Source organism: Heliconius melpomene, chromosome 21, assembly GCF_056956725.1.
Source record: "Heliconius melpomene rosina isolate 202511_hmr_F chromosome 21, ASM5695672v1, whole genome shotgun sequence".
NCBI lineage: Eukaryota > Metazoa > Arthropoda > Insecta > Lepidoptera > Nymphalidae > Heliconius > Heliconius melpomene.
Window position 1 is genome coordinate 8,357,983 of NC_140409.1, and position 25,100 is coordinate 8,383,082.

Genomic DNA, 25,100 nt, shown 5'->3' on the forward strand with positions numbered 1-25,100 from the left:
GAAAGATTCTGATTATTGTTTTAGATTTTAATACGTTAATTTAAATAAAATAAATAAATTAATAGTACGTTAATTTATAAATCACATTATTATGTGTGACCCCACTGTGACTCCATGGGAACGGGGCATAACGAGGACGCGAGGGACCATGGGGCCATCCATATACAAGTAATAATGTCCATTAGCCCTGTCTTATTTTCGATAATAAGGAATAATCTTTTTTTCGTTATTTAATTTACTCTTAGGGCCCCATGGACGTCTTTTTTTATGCCATAAAGGAAACGTGTCCACGGGGCACGATGGAGTATTGTTTTTACTTTAATCCAATACAAAAACAGAACACTTGACATACATTATATGTATATTGAATACTAGCGCCCCCACCGCGGCTTCGCCCGCTTGAATTACATGATTATTCATTTAATAAACAGAATTGACTGACAGTCATACGTGTTGATGTCAATGACTAATTTAATTTACTCGTTCAGAAACGATTTGAGTTAGGATTTATAATATTCTTTCTAAAATAACTGTAATGATTGCATATTACATAAATGGAATCGAATAATCCAATATCGAAATCAAATCCAAAATAATTAGTCGAATATCGAATCAAAAATGTTTAAATGAGAACCTCCAACTTGTTTAGAAAAGACGGTTAGAAATACAGATTTATTAAAAGTTATAAGTATAAGTATAGACATGGATTGCTATATATTTGCAGGCAAACTCATGCCGATTGAACCGATTTTGATGAAACAAACTTTAGATGTTAGGCTCGGTTAAAACAAAGAAATTGGTGAAAGTTTTACGTAAATCGGTTCAGTACTTTCAGAGATTAGCATGGCCATACATACAGACAGATAAGAAATTAAAAAAATATATTTTTACTTTCTTTTATTCTTTTTAAGTGCCTCTCTATCCAAGTCAAAAATACTAAAAACAGTACAGACAAAATATTTTTACTGTTTTATTATATATAGAGATATTATATTGCTTGGATACTTATTTTAGTTATTCGGAGCGTTATGTGATTTGCCAACTATGTGAACGTTGGACAAACAGTGAATGATAACGAAATGAATGAATAAAATGTAAAGAAATGAATCGGATACCCCATAATAAGAAATAAATGAAGGGCGCAAAGGAAAAAATAATTAAAACCAAATTTGATGGAAAAATATTTTATTACAACACGATTTAATTAAAAAATGAAGTATAACTTAAAATAGTCAATGACGCAATTATTATATTTCTCCGAAAATTAATATTTACTAAGATATTTTAAAAAAAAGAAATAAATCAATAGTTCGATACGACGAAAATACATGGAAGAAAAATACATACAACATGTTAGAAAAATTGGGACCATAACTTAAAATAATTAACGTCATTAATACAATTTTCCCTAAATTAATAATAACGAAATTACATCTAACATTTACACAGAAATGCGCCGCCGCCGCTGCTGACAACTGCAACCACACGTACACACATAAATAACTCGTTTACCATTGAATATAATTATTACCGAGATAAATAAGGTAACGGATGAGCGCATTGCTTTAAAAAAAACTTATCAATTATTCCTATACTATTTTACTACTATATTATTTTAAAGACTTATAGACTATCCAACTGTTCCTTAAAAATCGCGGCGTCAGTCGTTAAACACTATCAAATACCAAATATCATATCAGTCATTTCGACAATTAATTATTTCTATTATATGTTTGTATCCACATATCTTAATATTGGGTGATGTTTCATTTTATATGCAGCTCCGTGAAAAGACACCCGATATGAAGTTACGCGGGTACAAAAACACCTAAGAGTCACAAGTGATTGGTTGAACTAACACCGTGCCACAACAAACAAGAAGATTGCTACTATATATATAACTGCAGTAAAGTGAAAGCTCATGGGCCGAATAATGAAAACATTATTATGAAATTGTAACAATCGTCCATTTAGTTTGTACATGTGCAAACATTTAAACTTATATATATTATATATTTATTATAGACGTATTGAGATATAATCATAATTAATCACACAAATAAAAAAAAAGAAGTCATCAGATCGACCGTTGTACCGTTGTTCAATAATTAACAAAAAAATCAAAAATAATCAATAGTTCCGATACGTGCGAAAATACATAGAAACACAGAAATACATAGAAATTACTTTTTTTTTTCAATTCAATTCTCAAAAATATAATTCAAAAGCTAAGATTTTATTCATAATATAATAATTTTGTATTATAGAAAGAAGTGGTCATAATAATAAATAATATTAATTGTTCATTTTGTATTGAATATGTAGTTATGTTTGAGCATTATTTCCGTATGTCGATGTCACTTACACTAAGCACCGTACCGTCTCTATCGTGCGGCTATTAGACAATAAACAGTTTACTTTTTAAACAGCTTATTCCACTGCAGAACCTGTTTGACGGGCTGCGACGTCGATGGCTGTGTTTGTGGCGCTTCCCCCTGTTGCGCCTCCTGGAAGCCTGCAACACAATACACAACATCAATAAACAACCATGTGTCAATGGGAAAATCGTGGATTCGATTGTCATGAGGGAACATAAATTATTATTATTTCCCCGCTCTCTTAAGACAATGATGGGGGTCCAAGATGGAAGGCTTGCTCGCAGCGACCCCTGCCAGCCCTTACGAGGGCTGCAACGATCCATTGGCCACGTGCACATCGAGAGAGCGCACTGATAGGGCGCAAGTTATGAACACGCGAGTGTTCAGGGGGTTCTGATCTGAAAACGGTCATTATCTAGTTGTTGCTAGAATAAGGGGTCTGGTTGCGGGTTGGCGCAGCTACACGAGGTGTCCAAACTTGCGAGTCGAATTACCGCATAAGAAGCTGGAAGCTTCAAGATCCACCGATTAGAGAGGAATATGAAGAAAGCGTTTCCAAGAAGCTAGATAGCAGCGAATCTGGAAATGAAAATATTGAAGTATGCTGGCAGAGTATGGAACATGGTAAATATGTGGTAAAGGGAAAAGAGGTTTTAGCAAAAAGCGCGACGATCGCCTTTTTGCTAAAACCTCGATCGCCTTATATACCATAGCATGCAAAGTAACAATCAAATAGATATGCGGAGTCAGCTTAGCTGATCGAATCCGCAATGAAGAGATACACAGAATGGCAGGTACTAGCAAGGATGTCAGTATGTCACAGTGAGAATGAAGAACCTGCTCAGCTGGTTTGGGCACGTCGAACGAATGAGTGATGAAAGAATGGCAAAAAAGATCTATGATGGAAAAGTGAGCGGTAAGAGAGGAAGGAGGAGAGACCTCGGTTGACCTTCGAAAACACATTATCAAAGATACTGGAGGAAGGTCACGTAAAAAGCATGAGAATATCCCAGAGGGCATGTATGAAGAGGTTGATGACAGTGGACGAGGCGAAAGAGGTATGTAGAGACCGTAGCGTTTGGCGGTCCGTTCTCTCTAACTACCCCGCTAAGGATAAAGCGTGAAGCTACGTATATATGTCCTAAGACAATTTGTCGCGTTGAGCTCTAAGCCACCACTCAACATGCTTGGAAATCTAACGGGATAAAGAATGAAGCTGAAAAAAGCCAATTTCAAAAATTAAAGAAATTTGAAAGGCACGAATAAAAGCGAGCCGCCTGTGAAAGTTGTTTTCATTATATTACCTCTCTCGGCGAAGCAGTTAAACATCTGCTTCGGCCGGACAGACTCCCATAGGGCGCGACGCTACTCGGTCAGCTCACGGTCGGACCCCCCCGCCTTGTCAGTGATGCACGAGCGTGCCACTGAAGCGAACAACCTGCCAATAACACACAATTCAACATAACAACAAACTGGGTACAACAGAAGGTTTTTCAACATTTAACCGCCCACCCGAGTGGCCTGACATGACCGATTGATTGTCACATATTTAATTTTCAACTACTATAGTAGTGGCATTCAACATTTTTGTCTAAATTAAGGAAAGTAATGATTTCACGGCATGACCTGACGTGTCAAATGATACGTACGCTTGATCAGTCAAAATGTTATGCTACTTTATCAAAATAGAAAATTTGATTCAACTGAAGTGCACTTTCCATTTTTCTTCGGGGTTTATCTTAATATTCGTAGGTTATCACTAAAAGTGAATTTCGGTATTTTGTTTTTATGTAGTAATATAGAAATATAATCTAATGAACGGTGGGTACCACGTCAGGACTATAGTTTTGTAAGATTGTATATATTATAATCAAGTGCAGTCGCGTCACTTAGGCGGGCGCCCAGGCTTACGTCTCAAACGTGCAGTAATATCCCTAGGTAATTACTCGTAGGCAAGACCTGGACGGCGGAAAATTACTATTTTTTTATTTGTTCTCTTTTGCGAAACACACATAGTTTAAAAGTGCTGTCGACAAAATATTTTTTCACACAATATTAACAGTCTAATCTATATGTATATATTAAAATATGGAAGTTACATTCGAATGTCCAATGGTTTGATAATATTTAGAATTTTATATTATTTATATTAAAAATTTACTTTTCAATTTCAGGAGCGCAATGCACAAATTCGTGGGTCCAGAACTTGTAAATGGGATTCTTGATAAGTTCAATGAACGTGATGAGCAGACCCCATGGATGGGGACGGTTTACGATCAACCTTTCCAACAGCATTCTTGTAATTTGTTCCTGCACCGCTTCAGAGTTGGCTTCAGCGAACAAATACAGGAGGCAACAACTGAAATAGTGCGTGTGGCTGTTCGGATACCGAAGCTGGTTAGCGATCGCATTGAGGAACAGGTACCTAAAAAGGTAAAATATGTATAGTACACATAGTGTGCCGTTTTGTTTATAATTAATAACAATAAATAAATAAATATTTATTCAAATCAACTTAATTTTTTACAAGGGTTGGGTTTTATATAAAGAATTCTAACTCACCGTCCTTCATAGTCAAAATCAACAGTGAAGTTTTGGAATATATCCATATGGGCAGAATGTGCTATTGTAGACATGTTCGGTGTTTGCCCTTTAGATCTGATGTGGGTTATGGCCTGTATGCCCACGTATAGGACCACCGCGTTCATCAACTGACTGTTGTATCTGCGACCGGGCTCGACCAGCACCTGTGTTATTTCAACACAACACAAAATAGATACAAAAATTCTATAACGCAACTTATTATACATAAAGTATATTTAAGTATTTCAATATCACTAAAAGCAACATAACCATATGCTATGTAATAATAAATTAAACATCTAATGATTGTCATAAAAAATAAAATTTAAATGACATGCATTTTAAAATACTAGCAATTCATTGAACGAAGCGTCAAATATTTATTGAACCACACGTTTACCTCAATTTCATAATGTAGGTATATGGGTGTAGAATAATTGGGTATTTTACTCTAAATGAGAAAAAATCTAAAAATGTTATTTTCTTTAAGCTTAGGTCATAAGCAATTTAGTAAATGTTAGTTTTCAAATTTTTTATCTATATTAATTCGCGAAACTCATATAACGTCATACGGTCACATAAACAACAATGTGCCATCTTATCAATGCAATGTTTGTGCATTGGTTAATATTAATATCAGTGCGTTCGTTTACAAGACCAACTGACGTTATAGCAGATCAAAATGGAGTCCAGCTCTTCCAAGAAAATCGTGCCAAATATCAAATCCACTTATTAGTTATTAATGAAATAAAAAAATATATTTTATATAGTGGTTTATAAAGACCTTAGGTCCGAATTTAATACACATTTCAAATACAGGTGATTGCACCGACCCGACTACCATTACCTGCATATTGCTGCGGAGCTCAGACAGGAAGGTGACAGGCGCCCGCGCCTTGATGTACGCGTCCAGGTCCTTCTTGAACTGGGTCGGGGGTATCATGGTCGCATAATTAATGACGGCTCGGGGCGGCAGCGTGATCTCGGCGAGCAGGTCCACCTTCAAATTGGGCGTGAACGGGTCCGGCAAACGCATGTTCCTCGGGAACGCCGACAATATCAAGTTGCGCATCTGTATGCAATTGGGCGGTATTTCGTCGCAGAAACTGTAGTGGTGGTCGCAAAGGAACTCGGGAAAGTCGTGGAGCAACACAAGCAGGACCTTGAGCGTCCCCTTGTACAGTATCATGACGGGCGTTGCCAGCTCCGTGTTACGCAAGAACGGATCGAGGAATTTGAAAAGGTCGATAAGCAGCGTCGAATACATCCCCCAGCCCTGCCAACAGTCGAGGTTTAGTAACGAGAAGTGTGTATATTTATTATTTAATTTAAAAAAAGCGATGGTCAAGCAATGGTATCAGAAGCGGTATTCAACTGTAAACACATACGAGCATAAAATTAATGAAATAATACCAAGACTTCCGTGATAGACTTGAACAAAAGAAAATAAATCCATAAGATACGCAATCAAACTTAAGGAACGCACATGTATTTACAGATACATCATATCTTTTCACACAGAGGCGTCTCATTGTGAAGTAACATGGAAATTTTCTAACTAGCAACTTCATTTTGCCCACAATTTTATTTCCTTTATTATACCAACTGTTTTAATAGTCAAAATAAAGTTTTACAACAGCAGGTAGCAATTTGTAATAAATGAACATGGGACGCGGCAACAGTTCTGTTATAAAATGTTATATTATTAATTATATTAATAAATGTTATATTTAACTAAAAGAGAATAAAATCAGAAGAGATATTTTTGTTTCTTCGAAATAGAACTGTATCCGTGTCGTCTCGCGCCTCGTGTGCGAAGAGACAATCACATTTAACTGGTTCCCAAGCAAAAAGGGTTGGTGTCGTCCAAAATGATGTGCTTTCAACCTTGACCTTAACGACCTGACTTTTTATATTTTTATATCAGCTTTGTAAATAACAAATTACCTTAGTTTGGGTAAAGCTAAAAGGCAAACGATCAAAGTAAATAAATCAAAATAACAATGGTTTCGGTCATGAACTATCTTCATGTAAGCAAATCATACACTGGGCTTAGGCAATAACTACAAAATATTTTGTTCTAGAAACATCTGAATGATAAAAAATTTAAACACGTTCTAAGAGAAAAATCACCAATTATGTTATATAATTGAATACTATATAATTGTTTAAGAAATATAAAAAAAATCAGGTCTATAATTTATAAGCTATGGTACTTTGACACAATCTAGTTAATATATAATTATTAAATATATATTATAAGAAATTTAATATCACTAGCTAATTATTAAAATATGGTTGTATATTTGTATGTATGTACGTGTATATGTATAAGAGTATTATATATTCAAATATAGAAGTGATACATAATTTTGCATTTTGATTATATTTAAAAAATTAACGTAATACTTCAAATGCATATTTATTATGTATCACCTATAATTCACATAATAATAATTTTAAGCCAGTGTTGCTTACATTAAAATATAAACAAATTATACATACAAAAGCTCTGATCTCTAATCATCGAATTTTTCTTATAGTGGTCGTAATTTAACGATCGTCATTTTTGGAAGATAAATCATGTTTATATTGCGCACCAATGTGATATCAAACTCGAGATCAAAGCACTTTCCAGACTGTGTCAAAAGAGCCCAAAGCCGGGAAAATATTAGTCAAAATTTTAAGAATAATATTATAAAGACCATTATCTAATTTTAAAAGAAAAAATTGATTAAACAAACCTAGACTTGTAAAAGTAATAATTTAAACCAACTTATCATAAACCTTGACTAACATAAAACTTAAACCTCACAAAATGTTGTACAACAGAATGATTATAATACGCGATCCACAACCCATATGTATGATGTAATGAACTTTAGAACCGTCTGGCATGATTCTGAAGATCTCTCTATTAGTGTAAATGTGTACTTTGAACTGTGTAATAATGATAATAGAATAAAAAAAAACATATTAAATACATACCTTCTGTTGCGGCGTGACGGCGAGTACGCGGTTCACGAACGCCCTATGGGCCACGATCTCGAGCCACGCGTAGGAGAAGCCTGGAGCCACGCTTGGACGTACTATGCGCAATGTATGGCAGAACGCTGTTAGAACCTGTATGGGACGTTACATAAATAAATTCAAAATATTCTTTATTAAAATAGACTTTCACAAGCACTTTTGTATAGTTTTGTATAAGCTCACGTTCACAATTATTTTAATATAGTTTTCACTAATAGAGAGTAATACAAAAGAAAGACTCTAACTCTAAGATAATACTCGTATATTGCATACGAGTATTATCTTAATGTAGTCTAAGGGGGAGAAACCGCGAGTGAAACACCAAGTGCTTGATATATAATAAAAAACAAATGCTATTATTTTACGCCATCGCAATAAAGAACACTTAGTCAGCAGCTAAATGTGTTTTTATTATGTGAAATTACCTGGTAGTTGATAGATTCTAAAACTGGCTCGGGCATGTTCATGTCCAGGAATAGGATCAAAAGAAGCCTTTGGTATGGAAGCTGCAAGAAATTGGCCCCATGCTCCTCGTGATCCTGGAGCAGGCAACCGGCTATGATGCCTAAAATCTAGAGAAGGAAATTAATTAACACATATATAAAAAAAAAATATATGATATGCATAACTATTCCGAAAACTACATAATTTATAAACATTTATAAGAAGACATTCTGCTAAGTTAGTTTAGCTAACATAGCTAGGTTCTAGCCCCGCAGAGGGCGCCCTTACGGCAGATGACATCCTTATAAGTAGTCACGTAGTGCTTAAATTTTCTCAAAATTATGAAAAAGGATTGAGTGTATAAACTATATAATCAATCTGTTGGCAAATGCAGTATAATAAAATAGTTACAGGTGGTATGCGGGCGAAACCGCGAATGGATCGCTAGTTCAATATATGCACAAACCAGCACAAAGTTGATAAATAGTATTATATTTAAAAATTCTACAGACACAAATCTATATTGTTTTCTTTAACTACAGCAAATAAGATTGTAAAGAAATTGTAACACAAATTATTAAAGGTACAAATTGCTGACTTTACTTAAAAATTTTAAGTAGTAATATTACGTGCTACTCACAAATGTGCTGAGACACATATATTTATATACAGGGTGGAATTGTCAGCGCCACTTTAAATGAAACCACAGTTTCAACTACTCTATAAAAGCCTAATATAATTCGGAAAAAAAATAATTCTCAAAAATAAAAGTTTTTTTTTCAAACAAAACAAATAATAAAATTATCATTTTAAAATAAAACGCCATTTGTAAAGTATAATATAGGCACGCACACACTTACCTGTCAAAGCGGCAACGTCGCATACGTATGTGTGCGTGACACGAAATACAGGTATGGATAAAAATCGTGAAATGTAAAAAAACCCTACGTCCAAATCGTTGAGGTACCTTGATTATTTTTTTTTATTTTGGGTTTGAAATATTTTACCCTATATGCAGTTTCAGTAAAAGAAGCGCTGCCTCTTCCACCCTGTATAATGCACTGTAAGTGAAAACAAAATTTAAAAAAAAATGTACCTTGTTCAACAAGTTGAGTTTGGGCGTTGGATTCTCTGCATCAGCCGTGTTCTTGATGAGGAGTGACACTAATTTGATAAACGAGTCGCACATAGCATAATACTTTTCCCTCTTAGGAGGTACAGGAGGAGGATTCATCCTCTCCTCATTTAGAACTTGATATACACTCTCGACACACATTTGCGTGGCAATTCTGAAGAAGCGTGTGATCATGTCCTCTGTCTTCAGAATACCGTTCATGTTCATGCGATGAACATAAATATTGAAGTTCTGTCCTATTTCGATCTCCGTGAGAGGGCTGAGAAGAATGTTCCTCCACTCGCGAAGAAGGTTCTCGGTCTTCTCTTGGAGACCAGGCGGGTCGTCGTACTCTCGGGACTGAGTAATAATCAAACGCATAAGACACTACTTACAGTAACAGAAAATAATCAATTATGTACAAATAAGTAACTTCTACATAGAATATGATCCAATGAAAATAATAGTTGAAGCACAAAAAACACTTGTGATCAAAATCGTCCAATTTGTTAACATCTCTTTCACAATATTACAACCGAGATAATATAGTATGGAATATTGAATTACTTTATAATCATACTAGTGTTAGCTATTTAGTACTTTTATAATTCTTATCTTATATTTATATTTCTTTTCTTCTTCTTTATTTCTTTTATTAAAATTTTTCGGTATATTAAGCACCACAAGTAATACTACAAGTAACACAAGTATACTTACTCGCACTTGCACAATGCCGTTATGAATGTGCGCAGTGGGTCCTGAAGGAGACTGTTCCCCTAAATAATTGCTAGGATCTTGGTTAATGCGTATCGTTTCTACCAATATGGCGAGACCCTCAGGCAGCGGCTCTCTGGAGTTTGACATGAGTCGTAGTAGCGTGTCAGTAGTGTGGTAGAGGTCGGAATCAGACACGTACGCGCTGTTCCTATCATCGACTAGGTACAACTGTGCGAGTTGCATCGCGAAAGCTACAGCAACGTAGTTATTTCCGTTGTCCAGGAGATGCGTGAGCGCAATATCGTACTAGAACAGTTGTGTTAAAACACTTCAGTAAACACGAATGTTTTTAAATATTAGTTGTAAAGAGTATACTTAATCATTATGTTACCTGTGGCATGTTTATTAGATGGTTTCTAATTAGGCAATCAATGCCTTCCAGACTATATTTTAATTCATCCCTGCATTCGGTTACACAGTAGGTTATCTGCTTTGTAGTCCATGCATGTCCATAGACCCTGGCATCTTCAAGCAGCTTCAGAACACGAAGGTGGATTTCACGGTACCGAATCATTATTTCCATGAGTTCAGCATTTGTTCCCGGCTGAATTATGTGTCCATCCAGCAGACCTTCCACAGCCTGCATAATTTTGCGTCATATAAAGTCAAATTACGCACATTTATTTCTATACAAATGAATAAAAATTGGTCAAAGGTGAGTTGGATTTGGGCATGGACATAGGATTCAGAAGTAGATTTTTTTCCGTGCTCTAAATAACTGTGAAAATAATCCTATAAGAGCCTAAGCGTACCTTAAAACAAGGACCTAAAAAGTAAATAAAATTTTAAAACTATGTAACATACCCGTTGAAGCAGTGCATATCCAGAGACAATGTCCCTGTTCCGCCTGACCATAATGAGGCATTCGAGGAGGGTGTGTATGTTGGTGGCTTGTACTGTGTACGCCGGCTGGCTGAGAGCGCTGGACAGAAACACCTCGGCGGCCGCTATCAGAGTACCCATCTCGTCCGTGCCATACACCTGTCCAAAACATATTATTCAATGTTATATCATTTACTGCTTAATTTGATAATTATAGAAACACCATTTTAATAACACACGTCAATTAACAGTATCTTACTCCCTCTGGAAAATATTACTAAAATAGATAATATTCATAACTAAACTGCATTTAATTAGCAAAATACATGGCAATTGAAATTACAAAATTCTAGCTTTAATGTAACAAAATCCAACTATACCTGAGTGGGGTTCATAACTTGATTAAATGCCATGGGCGGTATTTGTTCCTGAGCGGAAGGCTTCGGAATGAACATGCCTGGGTCTCGTACCGGCATGAAGCCTGGGATGTTACACGCGAACTCCTCATATACGGCTATCTGTACCTCGGAAGGTCCGCCCACGTGTAATCGAACCCTATCGGTTATCCTTTCAGTCTGGTAAGTCAATACCATCGGATCAAAGTATCTTCTGCCCTCCTGACGGGCGAGCTTTCTCATTTCGTAGTCGTTCATAAGCGTCTTATCGAGTTCAGGTAATGCCTTTTCTACGGCAGTCTTCTGGATAAAAGCGCAAGCCAACTCCATGTTTTCGGTCGCTAAGATAGTTGCTGCACTTTCTATAATATCCTTCTGCAAAGCGTTTAACTATTATGATAAGGAACAAAGTATACAGTAGTGTAAAGGCAGTGCGGAAGGAGCGGGGATACTCACCTGTTGCGGCGTGGTAGGAATGAGCGCGGCGATGAAGGCGGCCTTCAGGTTGGTGCTGATGGTGGTGACGACCTGCTCGCGGCACGTGATCATAGCCATGCCAGCCGTCAGGTTGCGCATCATGTGGTGTGCACACGAGCGCATGCGGCCCTCATCGGGGTCCAACGCAAAGTCCTTGCGGATGATCTGCTCACACGTCGTCAGTGCGTACTTGATGGACCGATCCACCACCGGGTGGATCCACTCCTGGATGGATCGCTCGATGGCGGGCTTTACGAACTGCTTCAAGTGGGGGTAGTTCTGGAAGAGGATGATGTGCGGGTTGAAGCATATCTTCTGCCCGAAAGCGGAGGTGGAGGAGACATTCACGTCGAGGTAGTTAAACCGGGGCACGGGAAGCCCGATGACGCCTATTAAGCCAGGGTCGCTGGGGACGAGGCCGGCGGTTGGCGTGGGCGCGGCGGCAGACAGCTCTTCGGCAGGGATCATGGGCGGGGGCGGCTGCAGCTGCGGTAGCGGCGGCGGCGGCACCATCATCTGTATCTGCGACGCCACCACGATCGCAGGGTTCACCAGGATCACGTTGGCCGCAGCTTCCTTGTTTGGCTTCGGTTGTGAAAGTTGAAACTCAATGGTCCTCAATTTTTCAGGATCCTTTAGATATAGAGATGGTTTGACGTCGGTGATGTCCAAGCCTAAGTTTTTACAGAGCACTTCTATTTCAAACTTTAAATTTAATTTCAAATCAGGTTCTTGATGAAGTTCAGCCAATACATTCATGAGAGCCATGCTCCATGGGTTTGGTGGTTTGAATACGATGCTCTTGGCGCAGGATTCCAAGATCTTCGCAACAAACGGTACCACGTAAAGTAGTTCTTGTTGGCCTTTGTGATAAGCTTCAAGTAAAAGTGCTTTGAGGTCTAGGTCTATATAAAGGATCGGTTGATTACGAGCCAGCGTTAGCATACCTAACCAATGACCGAGATTCTTTAATAAAGACCGATCAGAGAAATTAGCTATGCCTTTGTCGGATCGCAACAACACTCTAATATTTCTATATGTTTCATTAGTCACCATTTTGTTTATGTCGCGGATTTTAAGGACGTCGAGAAAGTTAGAATATAATGTATGGAAATTAAACTCAATGGATGCTCGTTTCATAACGAGGTATTGTGATAGCCACTGGTAGTATTCCTCAGTTATGATTTCTTTTAACTCTTCACATTTGGTTCGTAGATTAAGCTGGCTGAGATTATTGAAAATAAAGGCAGTCTTGTCCTGTATAGCTTCCGGAGGAGCATTTATCTTCTCTTCTCTATCAGTTGCAGTCAATAGAGTATCAATGTTGGTAGCATTTGCTATAGAGGGCCGACTGCCGATACCTCCTGCAGGACAGTTTGTAACCTTCGATATCAAAGAAATGGGATTGTGCGCGCACACCACAGCTCTGCAAATAAAATGAATATTTGCTACAGTACTAAAATCGATACTAAATAACATTTCGAGTGAAATTTATAAGTAATTATACATAAGAATTATTTATTATTCACGAAAAATATTTAAATTTTGTCTCTAAATACATACCTGTATGGTGCTGAGACGGTAACAACAGTGGTCTGATTCAACATGGCGGCCAGGCTTGTTGGCAGAACGGGCCCCTGTGGCTTAGTTGGTGGCTCTTGACTCTGCAATCCATACTCGATGTATTCAATTAGATGAGGTGGAAACTCTCCAAAATGTGGTATGGCCTTCACATGCTCACAATATTTATGATAATCTTTTAAACGCGACTTAAATCTGTCTAAAGCTCCTATACCAAAGTAATACATTTTGGAACCTTCCGGTTTGCGTAAAGCATCTAACACAAATCTTAATGCCAAACCCAGAGATACATAGCTAGGTACTAATCCTTTTTCTATTATTCCACCAAATAACTGTGCCGTTATATGAAGCTCTTTGTCAGGGTATTGTGGAAAGAATTTATATTCTTCAAAAAGATTACGGAGCATGCACGAGAAAACTTCACGTTCTCTTTTATTTTGTGAGTCTTGGAACTTCTTTAGCATTTCTAGTACCTCATCTATCGATAAAGTTGGATGCGGTGGATGATTGTAAATCCTTTGAAAGTAGCTATTCGCCTCGTCCTCGATCTCCTTTGAGACATTATGGATAACTTCAGGGAAGTGTATGGGATCGGGTAAACGAGGCTTGTCCATCGCCGGTGTAGGTGGCATGCGAGCCAGCGCCGTCATGTTCACGTTTACATTGTGTTGCATGGGCATCATCGCAAAGGGACTATTTGGACCCGCCCCCATCAGTCGCGATGGAGATCCGGGAGCAGTGACCAATGGGCCCAATGTGCCCGGCATTGCAAAAGCTGTATTCGCTGGCGCTAGAGTCATACTGGCTACATTTGGAGTCAGATTGGCAATAGTATCAACGTGAGGCGTAAACAACTGAGCGCCTAATCCAGCAGGGTTAAAAGGTGTTTCTAGTACTCGCGTGTGTGGACGAGCTATTCCGGCAATTCCAGGTCTTGCTTTGCTCAAAATCAATGTCTGACAGTTAGCTATCACGCTGTAGATTGCTTCTTGCAACTCCTGCTGTACATTTGGTATGCACAATTGCAAGCAAGCCAATATTGTCGCTATAGTTTCTGGTGGTAGTTGAGCGGCCTTAGGCAGCTGTTCCTCCGTCACTTTGCCTATTATTTGTGGACATCGGCGTTGAAGGAATTTCACCATCGCCGAAACGAAAGTCTCACCGTGGTCCCGAATTTTGTCAGTGAGCCATTTATCTAATTTCAGATATTCTCTTCTGGAAGCGAGACATGCGAGGTCGATGACGAATGGGAATGATTGAACGTTCAACAATAAAGACAAGGCCTTCAAATCCTGCGCTACGTCTAATATTCTCGAAAGCTTAGATTGATCACTCTCGCCACGGATGTACCAATCGGCCATAGCATGCATTATGATAGTTTTGATGTTAGGATTTTGTGTATGCCAGGCATGTTGCAACATTATACCGGAATTAGGATGATTGCCGAGAAATATTGGAATCAAGTTTGTCAAAAGCTCTTGTCTAAGTACTGTGATGGGTGGATTTATTTGTAATAATGCTAGCAATAAAATATCTGGGCAATGTTGTAAAGGCGATTTGAACAAGTCATGTACTTGCATGTAGTAGCCTCGTTCTGATGCATATAACAATAGCTCGACTAAATAAAGGCAACGCCAAGTGGCTATTTCCTTGTTATCAGTGTCTGGGGGAGATTTCAAAAGGTCAATAGACACTGGATGGAATGGATGATCAGCAAAACTAAATATATCAGGATATTTAAGAATGCTTGAAATCAAACTCATTTGTCCCTCTAGATTTGTCCATCGCCTGCAAAGGTACTCAATCGGGAATATGTTGGCCGGATAGCCGGCACTTTGAAGGCCTAAACGTAAAATTGCAAAAAGGAGGCTCAAGCCTTGCCTATCTGGTACTATAAACTCTGGATGGTCGAGCTGCAGAATTACTTCTTTCCAATTCAGATTAGAAGCCAACTCCTTGAGAGCTTGAACAAACACTTCAGCATTCCATGTTTCTGGTCCATGTGCAATGGCATCTTTCTTTGCTTCATGATTCATCCAGAAATTTCCAGGAGTTTGTATTTGCGGGCCGTCCGGTACGGTCGCATGATATCTAACCATCATTGAAATTATTCTTGCTACATCCAAAGCAGTAGGTTCACGAGCACCAAAGTTGATCATATTGTTTTTGCAATCTTCAACTGTCGATGTGAAGTTGTAACCAATATCTCGGATTATTTCAGCTAAAGAATTGTCCATCATGGCCGCTGTCATGTCGTCAGTTGTGGTCATTTCCTCCAGAGGCGACTTAGTATCGTCAGGGTATAGCAGTGGCGCTAGAATAATAGGCACTACCACACGAGGAAAGTCAATACGTAATCGTTTCAGGAACAAGTCCTTCGTAATAGCTGCTAGTCGGAAGTTCTCAGACGCGAGACTTATCAGTAAAGTTTGCAAAACTTCAGCGCTGCATTCCTGAAGACCTGCACGCTCGACTTGATGTCCGTGCTCTGGGTAAAGAAAATGTAATAAATTATACATATTTTTAAATTTATTAAAAGATAATATATATAAAATTATAATCGTCTTTGTTGTTGTTTACAAATTGGTACTGTCATATTTGTTAGTTAACAAGACTAGTTACAAAGATGAGCAGAACAGTAAACATAAAAAGCAAACATGTCATATATTATGATTTTATTTGATATTAGCACCAGTGCTACATAATATACCTGCGTCAAGATAACACTGAACAAAGTCCAAAAATCGTTTCTTTAAATGTTGTTTAGTCAGAGATACAATTTCAGGCTTTGATGAATATCTTTTCAGCACCAAGGAGAAAGCAACATCTTGGGCCGTCGTCAATTTCAGCAACCTGGCGAGCCGACTGAGTAATGTATTGAGGGGTTTTAGGACCTAAAACAGTAACAAATTATTAATTATTAAAATTATACATTTTCATTATTTTGTTTAAAGTTCATTATAGGTTATAAATGCATATAAAATAAACTGGATGGATGGAAAAGGAACTGAACTCTAGTATACTTCAATACTAGAACTATATATAGGATACATTATGTTACACAATATTTGTATTCCTCTCATTTAAATTTCATTTGTTCAAAGCTGCAAATAGGCTAAAATAATTTAAATAATTTATAAATTTGTAATCCTTGAAATCCTTAATTGTAAACTTAAGCATATATTTACAATTAAAAGGAATGATAATTAATTGATACACATCAGCTATGTAAGCATTAAGGAAAAAATAAACTGTAAGAATATACTGTGTGTGTGTGTAAAATAAACTGGAGTTAGCATTAGGAAAACAACATACAAATATTTAATTAAATTCTCCTCTAGAAACAATGCAAATGCATTGTAACATACTAATGATTTTTCTTTTTGATTGATTGAAATGAAAGAGGCATACAGTATTACTGAAAATATCAATTTTGCATAATTTTTATTCAGGCTTGAGCCTTATAATAGGCAAGCTCAAATGTTGAGAAATATATTATAATTACAATAATAACACCAAAAATAAGTGTTTTTATCTTTTCTTACTTAAGTATATTTTTTATATACTAACTACTTTATTAATTACCTTTTGTAGAGACTTAGTTGGTTGATCTACAGCACGGCAAACTACAGTGGACTTGGCAGGGTGGCTGAGCAGCACTGCAAGATGCTGTGCGAGGAGGGTGGCGTGGACACTGTATGTAGTGCCCTGACGGTCGTTCTCCCACGATGTCTTCGCAGCTTCAGTGAGCAGGCACCTCAGCAGTTGATTTTCTGCTTCCAAGCCATAGAGACTGACAATCTGAACCCAATATGCAACACATTTAAACTAACACAACAAACAAAAGAGTTTAACAATCAAGCAAAGCTAGTAACTTTCTAAATAACTAAATAAACACTAGCTATAATGAACTAAATACATGTGCCATTCTAAATTGTAAAAAAAAAAGATTTAAACACTGTACTACTACAACAACAAGAAACTGTAACATATATTCAAATTTTGCAAATTTATGTATTAAATAATATTTTAAAAAATCAAAAACAAGTTTTGCAAAATCAATTTTTTTGCTTATTTTAATATTAAATATTTAATGTCCCTAAAAGTGAATCAAACCCACCACTGTCACATTCATATGTAATGGTAGTGGGTGGTGAGTTTGATGTGACACAGCATGTGATCATTCACACTGTGCCATTGCTACTGTGCCAGGACAGCCTCAACAGTAAAATGTAATTAAGAACTAATAATGCAATCAAAATTCTTTATCATATTCATCAATATTTTATTGTACCCAGATAAATATATTTTTTAATAGAAAATTGATTATAATTGATTTTCTCTTAACCTATCAATGGTTAATAACAGTATAATAATATATTTAATAATATAGTTAATTAATAATATATTCTTATATATATGCTATGCTATTTGCTATTTAGAGGAATATATATTGTTTTACCTTGTATTCAAAATTATCATGAATATGTCTTAATTTGTTAAAGTATTTGTACTATTCATGTACTTAAACAATCTTGATTTTCTCTGCAAATATGTTTCTTTAACCCATTTAAAATGTAATATTTAAATTTATAATATCACTCAATCAGTGTAAAACTGATAAATTAGAACTTTTCCTAATTCAAATTGAATTTCGAGACATTCAATTGTTGTACAACGTGAGTGATATTCAGTTCAGTTTCTAAATTATAGAGCTTCAAATATGTTATATTTATAATATTTCAAAGTCACAATAAAAATATTCCGCAAGGCCAAATGTTACAGCAAAACTGGCAGTTATAGCAAGCAAATGTATATGTGGCAAAAAAATATTCGCATTGCATTTTAAATACAGTCAACTTGTTTATATATCATGACAAAAATTTGCAATGTTTAATGTTGTTCACCAACTTTTATAAAAGCAAAAAATAGCTTTTAAAAAATATATATATTGTGGTGCAGCAGCTCTGACTTAAAACACAATGTTTTAGGATTTAATTTCTACTTAGGACTGAATTATTTTCATTTCCTCGTTCTGGTAACAACACAAAGCATAACATTAGGTTCCACTAATTTAACTCACACAATGTCTCATAAATTAAGCAGAAAGTGGGCCACAGAGTGTGATACTAGGTTCTCCCTACCCTGCTATATGTGGAATGCTATGACTAATAATATATTAAAATACTTGTCCTAGACAAGATTATTATTGATATTCACTAACAAGCTGTGATGTCTGCAATGAACAGTGCATTTACTGAACAATGGATATCATTTTGTAATGTCAGTCCTTGAAGTGATAATGAATAAAAAAATCAGGTCAAAACGTCAAGTGGCTCTTATACATAATTTTTATATTTATGTATTTGTGAAACATTAACCAACTTATTTTATTAATTTGAATGCAAACTCAAAAAGTATATTAATAAAGTTAAAGCAATTTTATCACATCAACAGCAATACACTAAAATATGATAGAATATGACACATTTAGTTACAAATGAAATTAACTAAGTGATATAAGCAGTTTAAAGAAATGCACTTACAAGGGACAAACACAATCTACTATTTTATATAAAAAATGCTGAATGCATAAAATGGTTCAACTAATTTGCACACAAATATAATGTAAAACTCACATTTGGTCTTCTTTTGTGAACATGGCAAGACATATAAAAAGAAAGTTTTTAAAACAATTTCTTAAAAATAGAATCAGTAAAATGTAAGATAAATTATAAGAAAGTGCACTGTCTGGCAAAAAAATATTTTTTAAAATAATCACAATAGTTCATATATTTGTTTTATAAACCATCTCAATTACTGTCTGAACAATTTGCCAGTATAGAAAAGTTCACTTTAAATACAAATTTTAAATATTAAAGTGATTACATACTGCTGCATTTCATTATATTCAAGCAATGAAATAAATGAGTTATTATTTTATTATACTGACATCTCAAAGTAGAATGCATACATTACATTACAGATTCATTTTCTTATGAGATACTATTAGGAGTGTTTGTATTGGATATACACCAAAACTTCCATAAAACTTTTATGTATATATTTTTTTCAAATTTAGTACATTTTAACCTTTCATACTTAGTTCTTTCAATAACATAATTATTGTTAGTAATGTACTCGTGATAATAAGCAGTACTTTACAAAGAGCAATGGAGACATTTGTTATTTTTTTTTTAGTTAAGTCTTATCTAACATACAGAGAAATTTCATATTTCATTTTTATTATATCTCGTATATAGGAATAACAAAAAATTGGTCAGTTTCAACTGTGGTGAATTGCCAAATCCCTATAAAACTGTGACATTATCATGAGTCGCACCGTAGTTGTTACACTACAAAAAATTACGAAACAGTATTTTTTGTTAATATACATAGATACTTTCATCAATGAGCAACATTTATAAACGCACAAATTCACATTGAACCACTTTATACTGCTCTCCAATAACGGCACTTTACAATTTTCTGCTATCTACTTGATATTTTGGCAATAGAGCACAGTGCGATAATGCAAAAATATAAGCAATCCTATCTGTTATATAAAATATGTCTTATTACCAATTCAGCTCGTGGCTCTGACCGTCCACAATATGGCGACAATTGAAAACAAAGACAAACTGTAAAATCAAATAACTTACCTGAGACAACTCTTGACTAGTCTGCTTGAAATTCTTCTTATTTAAATTTGCAACGAGATAATTGATTTGTGATAAGCTAAACGTTAAAGAGTCCAGGTTCATAGTTCCATTAATGCGAAATCGAAAGCTTCAAACACGTTTGAAGCTTTCTCGATTTTTGACGAATAATTACGGGTAAATGTATGTTCTTTTACAGTTTTTTTGCGGAATAACAACAAGCCTAAGGTCAACATCACCAAAAATATTTTTCACTTCAAATTTAACATAATTTTAATGCCACTGCTATATTTCATTACTCAAAAATCTGCACACGATGACGAAGGCACTAAGCAGTAAGTCGTTCGATCTCGTATTTCTTCGCCATTCGTACAGTATAATTACGTTATCTTCGAAGCGCAATGCTCCCAACATAAACTAAAAATTAAAAATGGAGATGAGTTGCCAGTGCAATAATAATATTGTATGACTATGGAATGTTATCCTAATTATAAATTAGGTCATCATCATATTCATTTTTTCATCATCCTAGTCATTTTTAGAGAATGCTTTCATATCCATCTTCATTTATTCAAAAATAATATATTTTAATCCATATTTAGGAAGTAAGAAAATCAATACAAATGCACAATATTCATAAACATACATAATAAATAGTATTTTAGAAATGGATTTTTATAAAGCGATTTATTTTTATATTTTTGCATTGGATGTACGACGTTTGGTAGGTACGTACTTACTTATTGAGTTAATAGAGATACATTTATTGAATGAATAAAGAATTGTGAAATTGACGCATATTATTTAATAAGTAAATTACAACAACATATTTTTATCTGCCTCATCATGGTCCATTACGTTTCGTTTTCAGTAAAACAGTTTAAATTCTGATGTTGGCAGCATTAATTTTGTACATTCATGTTTATAACAATCTATATGACGGCATTACTAAGAAAAGAAATGGAAATGTTTTAATTAAAAAAACTGGATGTTTGTAAAATCGGTTTAGGGACGGATAATTTTACGTGATAACGTCATAAGAAAATATTGATGAATAATCGGACATTTTTATGAATTGATTTAATTATTATCATCGAATTATCATTATTTTGACTATAAAGAAAGAGTTGATTGATTTTTTTTTTAAATAGTTGAGTTAGTGTTGCAAAACGTCCCGATTTATTGCCCAAAATGAAATTAGCGGCTGCTTTTTATGGGTTTTTTCCCCGCAAATACTTAATTTTAAGTTAATAAGTTTGAGTCTACGGGTTCGACGAAGAAATGTCCGCTATCCGACGAGCGATGTGCGAGTGAGTTTTTACGAATTTGAGGTTCAGATTCGAGGAGAGTGTACGTTTGGATAGTATACATCTCAGTGATGTATTTAAAAAAAAAATAAAATTCCCATGTGTTTAATTTATAAAAATTATCTTTCCTAAGCCTTGTAGTTTTTTTCTATGATTTTTAAAATATCGGCCCACCTGTATAATAAAAATCCCTCTCTTCTCTTCTCTAGATAAAATCTGACAAAGCTGATAAAGCTCAATTAATTCTAAAAATCCCGAATACAGTTTAGATGGAAATCTCAGGGCCCCCAAACCTGTTTGTCTGTCGTATTGTTGAGCGTTAGATGCGTTGCTAAAATCTTAGGCTAAAATGTGTGTTCAAAAAAGTTTTGTTTTAACTATTAAAAATAGAGAAGAAAGTATTGCTATTATTATTGTTATCGCTGTACAGACAGGCGAGCAGAGTAGACAGAGTGCCTGGAGGAATGCCTCCAGGCACTCTGTCTACTCTGCTACACGTGTTTTAGTCGCGGAACTCAACGCCGCGCTTTGCCTTGATATAAAATCGAGGAAATGAAAATATTAAATATTTCATTTGGGAATCGAGCCCACAATCTTGTCCCTCGCTTGTACGTGCCATGAATAACGTCATATAATAAACAACGTGGAACGAGTATGTGAAATGAAGAAAACAAAACCTAGTTATCGCCATTCAAACGAATTGGTATTTATCTATAACATCAAATGAGTAGAATGTTTTATTTTTTAAATTTTAATACATGATAGCCTATTATAGATAGTCGATGTTCTGACATTATTTTTTGAGGACTAAAGAATAATCGTCCGAATCGTAACAATTTAATCGAGTATCGATATTGAGCTAAAGGCTAAACGTGCAAGAATTTATGCAGTCTGTAACTTGTGACGGATCAGAGAATAAAAGATAAAAATTGAAGACTATAATATACTGTTAGGTTAGTAACTTTTTCTTAAATATAATTAGTTATGTAATATTTTTGAAATCTAATAAAAGTATATTGAATTTAACATTATTACTTTTGAAGTAGTACATTTTTTGTATTTTCATACGATTAATATTTATGTTTTATTTTTTTATTATTACGTAGTTGAAAAGCAAAATATATTTATTTCTTTATTAAAAACGACTATACTATTTATTTTCCGGGAATATGTTGATATATTTAGATATATTTAATGATTGTTTTTCTAGGTACTAGTTCTTGGTCCATTATATAACAGCAATCGTAGGAACCATATATTATTATTTGTAACCTCGCTTGAAAAAATGTTTTTTATAATAGACATACTTAAGTGACTTGTCTATAATAATTTTAGACATGGTTTGACTTATTTCAGTTTAATGGCGATTGGACAGTTCCTTCGCAGGAACTTGGTGAGCATAACTTTTCCAACATTAGCAGTAACACTCATTTGGGCTGATTGGAATCACACTAAAAAGTGGAAAAAGGAACAAAAAAAGTAAAAATGGCCATATTTGGAATTACTCCTCGTTTTATTTGGTTTGGTGTCCCTATGACTGGATTTTTCATTGGAAAGTATCTTGATGACCAGGAAACTCTGAGAATGACAAGTTTTAGAGATAAATCAATGCTTTTCGGAGGAAGAGTAAAGGAGGGTGATCCACCGTCTTGGCCCTGAACCATTATGTAGTGGTTTAATTATTGAATTTGAAATTTATTAAATTTAGTTAACAGTATGTTATGTTTCAATTCTGTTTTCCTAAAAACTTTTAAATAATACACTAGTATAAAGACAATGGCAACTATAAATAAAATTTAATATTGTGTCGTACATCCAGTTGACATGTCTGAATCATATAATTAAATTAAATCATTTTTTTTATTTTATTCAGATGTCGCAGCTTAATATAAATTAAATGTCATTCTATTATTATTGAGGCAAAGTGTGGTGTTGAGTTCTGCCACTCAACATGCAATGCCTCTAGAACTCGGCAGAAAGTGGGGAATGGAGTATCTTAACACTAGGTACTCTCTGCCTACCCTGCTGTGTTCGGGATACAGCATGAAGCCGACTTATTTATTATTTTATTGTCTTAATTCAAATTGAAATATTTTTATTCAAAATAAGAAGTGAAAAGCTTCATATTGTGAACATCAAATAATTTACCACCTTTCACAAAAGTTAATGCCTCAGACCTGAGAAGAACCGGCGCAAGAAACTCAGCGGGACTTACTTTTTAAAATTTTAAAGTTGTCTTTATAGTATAGTCTATTTAAATAATTTTATAAAGTCACTATTCTTTAATATTATATAATTATAATACAGTATTATATTTATCACTATAAATGCTGTTTGTGACTTTATTTGTGTGAATGTTAGGACCCTTGCCATGCTAGTTCCATTTAACACTTGTTATCAGGAATCCTGGAATAGAGAAATAAAAATAAATTCTATTCACTTATATTCACATGTGTGGAAATAGAATTTACAATAATATTAGTCTATTTTTTGTTTCCTCATTCCATTGAAACAAAAGGTGGTGTTGAGCTGCAAACGCAATACTTAATTTGCGTGAAAAACGGAGAATAAATGTCTTGATACTAAGTTAATTTTACCATGATGCCATATTTTATCAATAATTTTTATTTGTAAATTATCAATAATTTTTATTTGTCAATTAGGGCTATTCTATAACATCTTTTGCATTATTAGGTACTAAGACTACTAGATGAAACATTTGATGAAGAACAATTTTTATATTATCAATGCTGTAAAACTTTTTAAAAACCGAGTGGACACTAGACAGAAAGAGCAGTCAAAGAATTTGAACAGATAAATTTTAGTCTATAATCGTTAGTATTTTACTATAAGCGATTAACGGAAACCCAAAGAAAATAGGTACACCACATACTTACTTACGATAGGGAACTTTTACCAATTTACTTAGCGATAGTTTACTTTCCATATTTACTTAATAGAAGACAGACCACATCAGACATCCAATTTCCCACAGTTATAGGTTACTCAGAACTAGCGATATCACAGGAAACAGATAGCTAAAATGCTAAATAATCATAACAACTACAGTTCGGTATTATATTTCCAGTTTCCAACAAGTCGGTTGTTTCTAAAGTATAAACAAAACGTGCAAAACCATTACTAACAAAGTAATTTCAGCGTATTACATTTGATACTGTACATAATCTTAACCCTCCAGGTATATACGAACTACTAAGAGACTTATTAGCGATAGGTATTTTTGGCCAGGTTTAAATAGAGACGTGAGAACATGGGCGAAGTCTTAAGTAAGTATGTACAATGTCAATGATCGAAAGTGTTAAAACATACAGTATCAAACTTGGAACAGTTTCAACCTGTAGATTGTTTTCAGCAAGTTCATATCGATATAACAGGTCCAATATCCACCAGTCCAGATGCATACAGATACTGCATTATGATGATCGATAGATTCACGAGATAGGCAGAAGCAGTTCCCACGTAAGATATCATAGCAGATACTGTAGCAAAGGCATTTTACGAACATTGGGTAA

The 25,100-nt window shown here is 35.0% G+C and overlaps 2 protein-coding genes and 1 long non-coding RNA gene across 6 annotated transcripts; 1 reads left to right on the plus strand and 2 right to left on the minus strand.

The window, feature by feature from the left end:
* Window positions 1-1,168: 1,168 nt before the first annotated feature.
* On the minus strand, window positions 1,169-20,627 carry Not1 (CCR4-NOT transcription complex subunit 1). Of its 4 annotated transcripts, XM_085206838.1 has the most exons (18): window positions 20,264-20,626; window positions 17,187-17,402; window positions 16,312-16,495; window positions 13,584-16,089; window positions 12,000-13,446; window positions 11,529-11,918; window positions 11,131-11,307; window positions 10,658-10,906; window positions 10,267-10,572; window positions 9,532-9,909; window positions 8,417-8,563; window positions 7,950-8,084; window positions 6,375-6,392; window positions 5,809-6,237; window positions 4,941-5,125; window positions 4,540-4,803; window positions 3,683-3,816; window positions 1,169-2,515 (listed from the first exon to the last, which is right to left on the minus strand). In XM_085206838.1, the coding sequence occupies exons 1-17, from the start codon at window positions 20,363-20,365 to the stop codon at window positions 3,744-3,746; spliced, it is 7,206 nt and encodes a 2,401-aa protein (XP_085062964.1). In that variant the 5' UTR covers window positions 20,366-20,626; the 3' UTR covers window positions 1,169-2,515; window positions 3,683-3,743. The 4 variants fall into 4 exon arrangements, with proteins under 4 accessions (XP_085062964.1, XP_085062963.1, XP_085062966.1 ...); XM_085206837.1 differs by lacking the exon at window positions 3,683-3,816 and having other exon boundaries at window positions 20,264-20,627; XM_085206840.1 differs by lacking the exon at window positions 6,375-6,392.
* A 1,733-nt stretch (window positions 20,628-22,360) lies between these two features.
* ND-MNLL (NADH dehydrogenase (ubiquinone) MNLL subunit) lies at window positions 22,361-23,284 on the plus strand. Its single transcript, XM_085206257.1, has 2 exons — window positions 22,361-22,520; window positions 22,924-23,284. Exon 2 carries the CDS (start codon window positions 23,053-23,055, stop codon window positions 23,224-23,226), a length of 174 nt encoding a protein of 57 aa, XP_085062383.1. The 5' UTR covers window positions 22,361-22,520; window positions 22,924-23,052; the 3' UTR covers window positions 23,227-23,284.
* Window positions 22,971-24,913, minus strand: LOC146527132 (uncharacterized). Its single transcript, XR_014879292.1, has 2 exons — window positions 24,465-24,913; window positions 22,971-23,973 (listed from the first exon to the last, which is right to left on the minus strand). It is a non-coding gene; the product is annotated as an uncharacterized LOC146527132 (long non-coding RNA).
* Window positions 24,914-25,100: the final 187 nt, after the last annotated feature.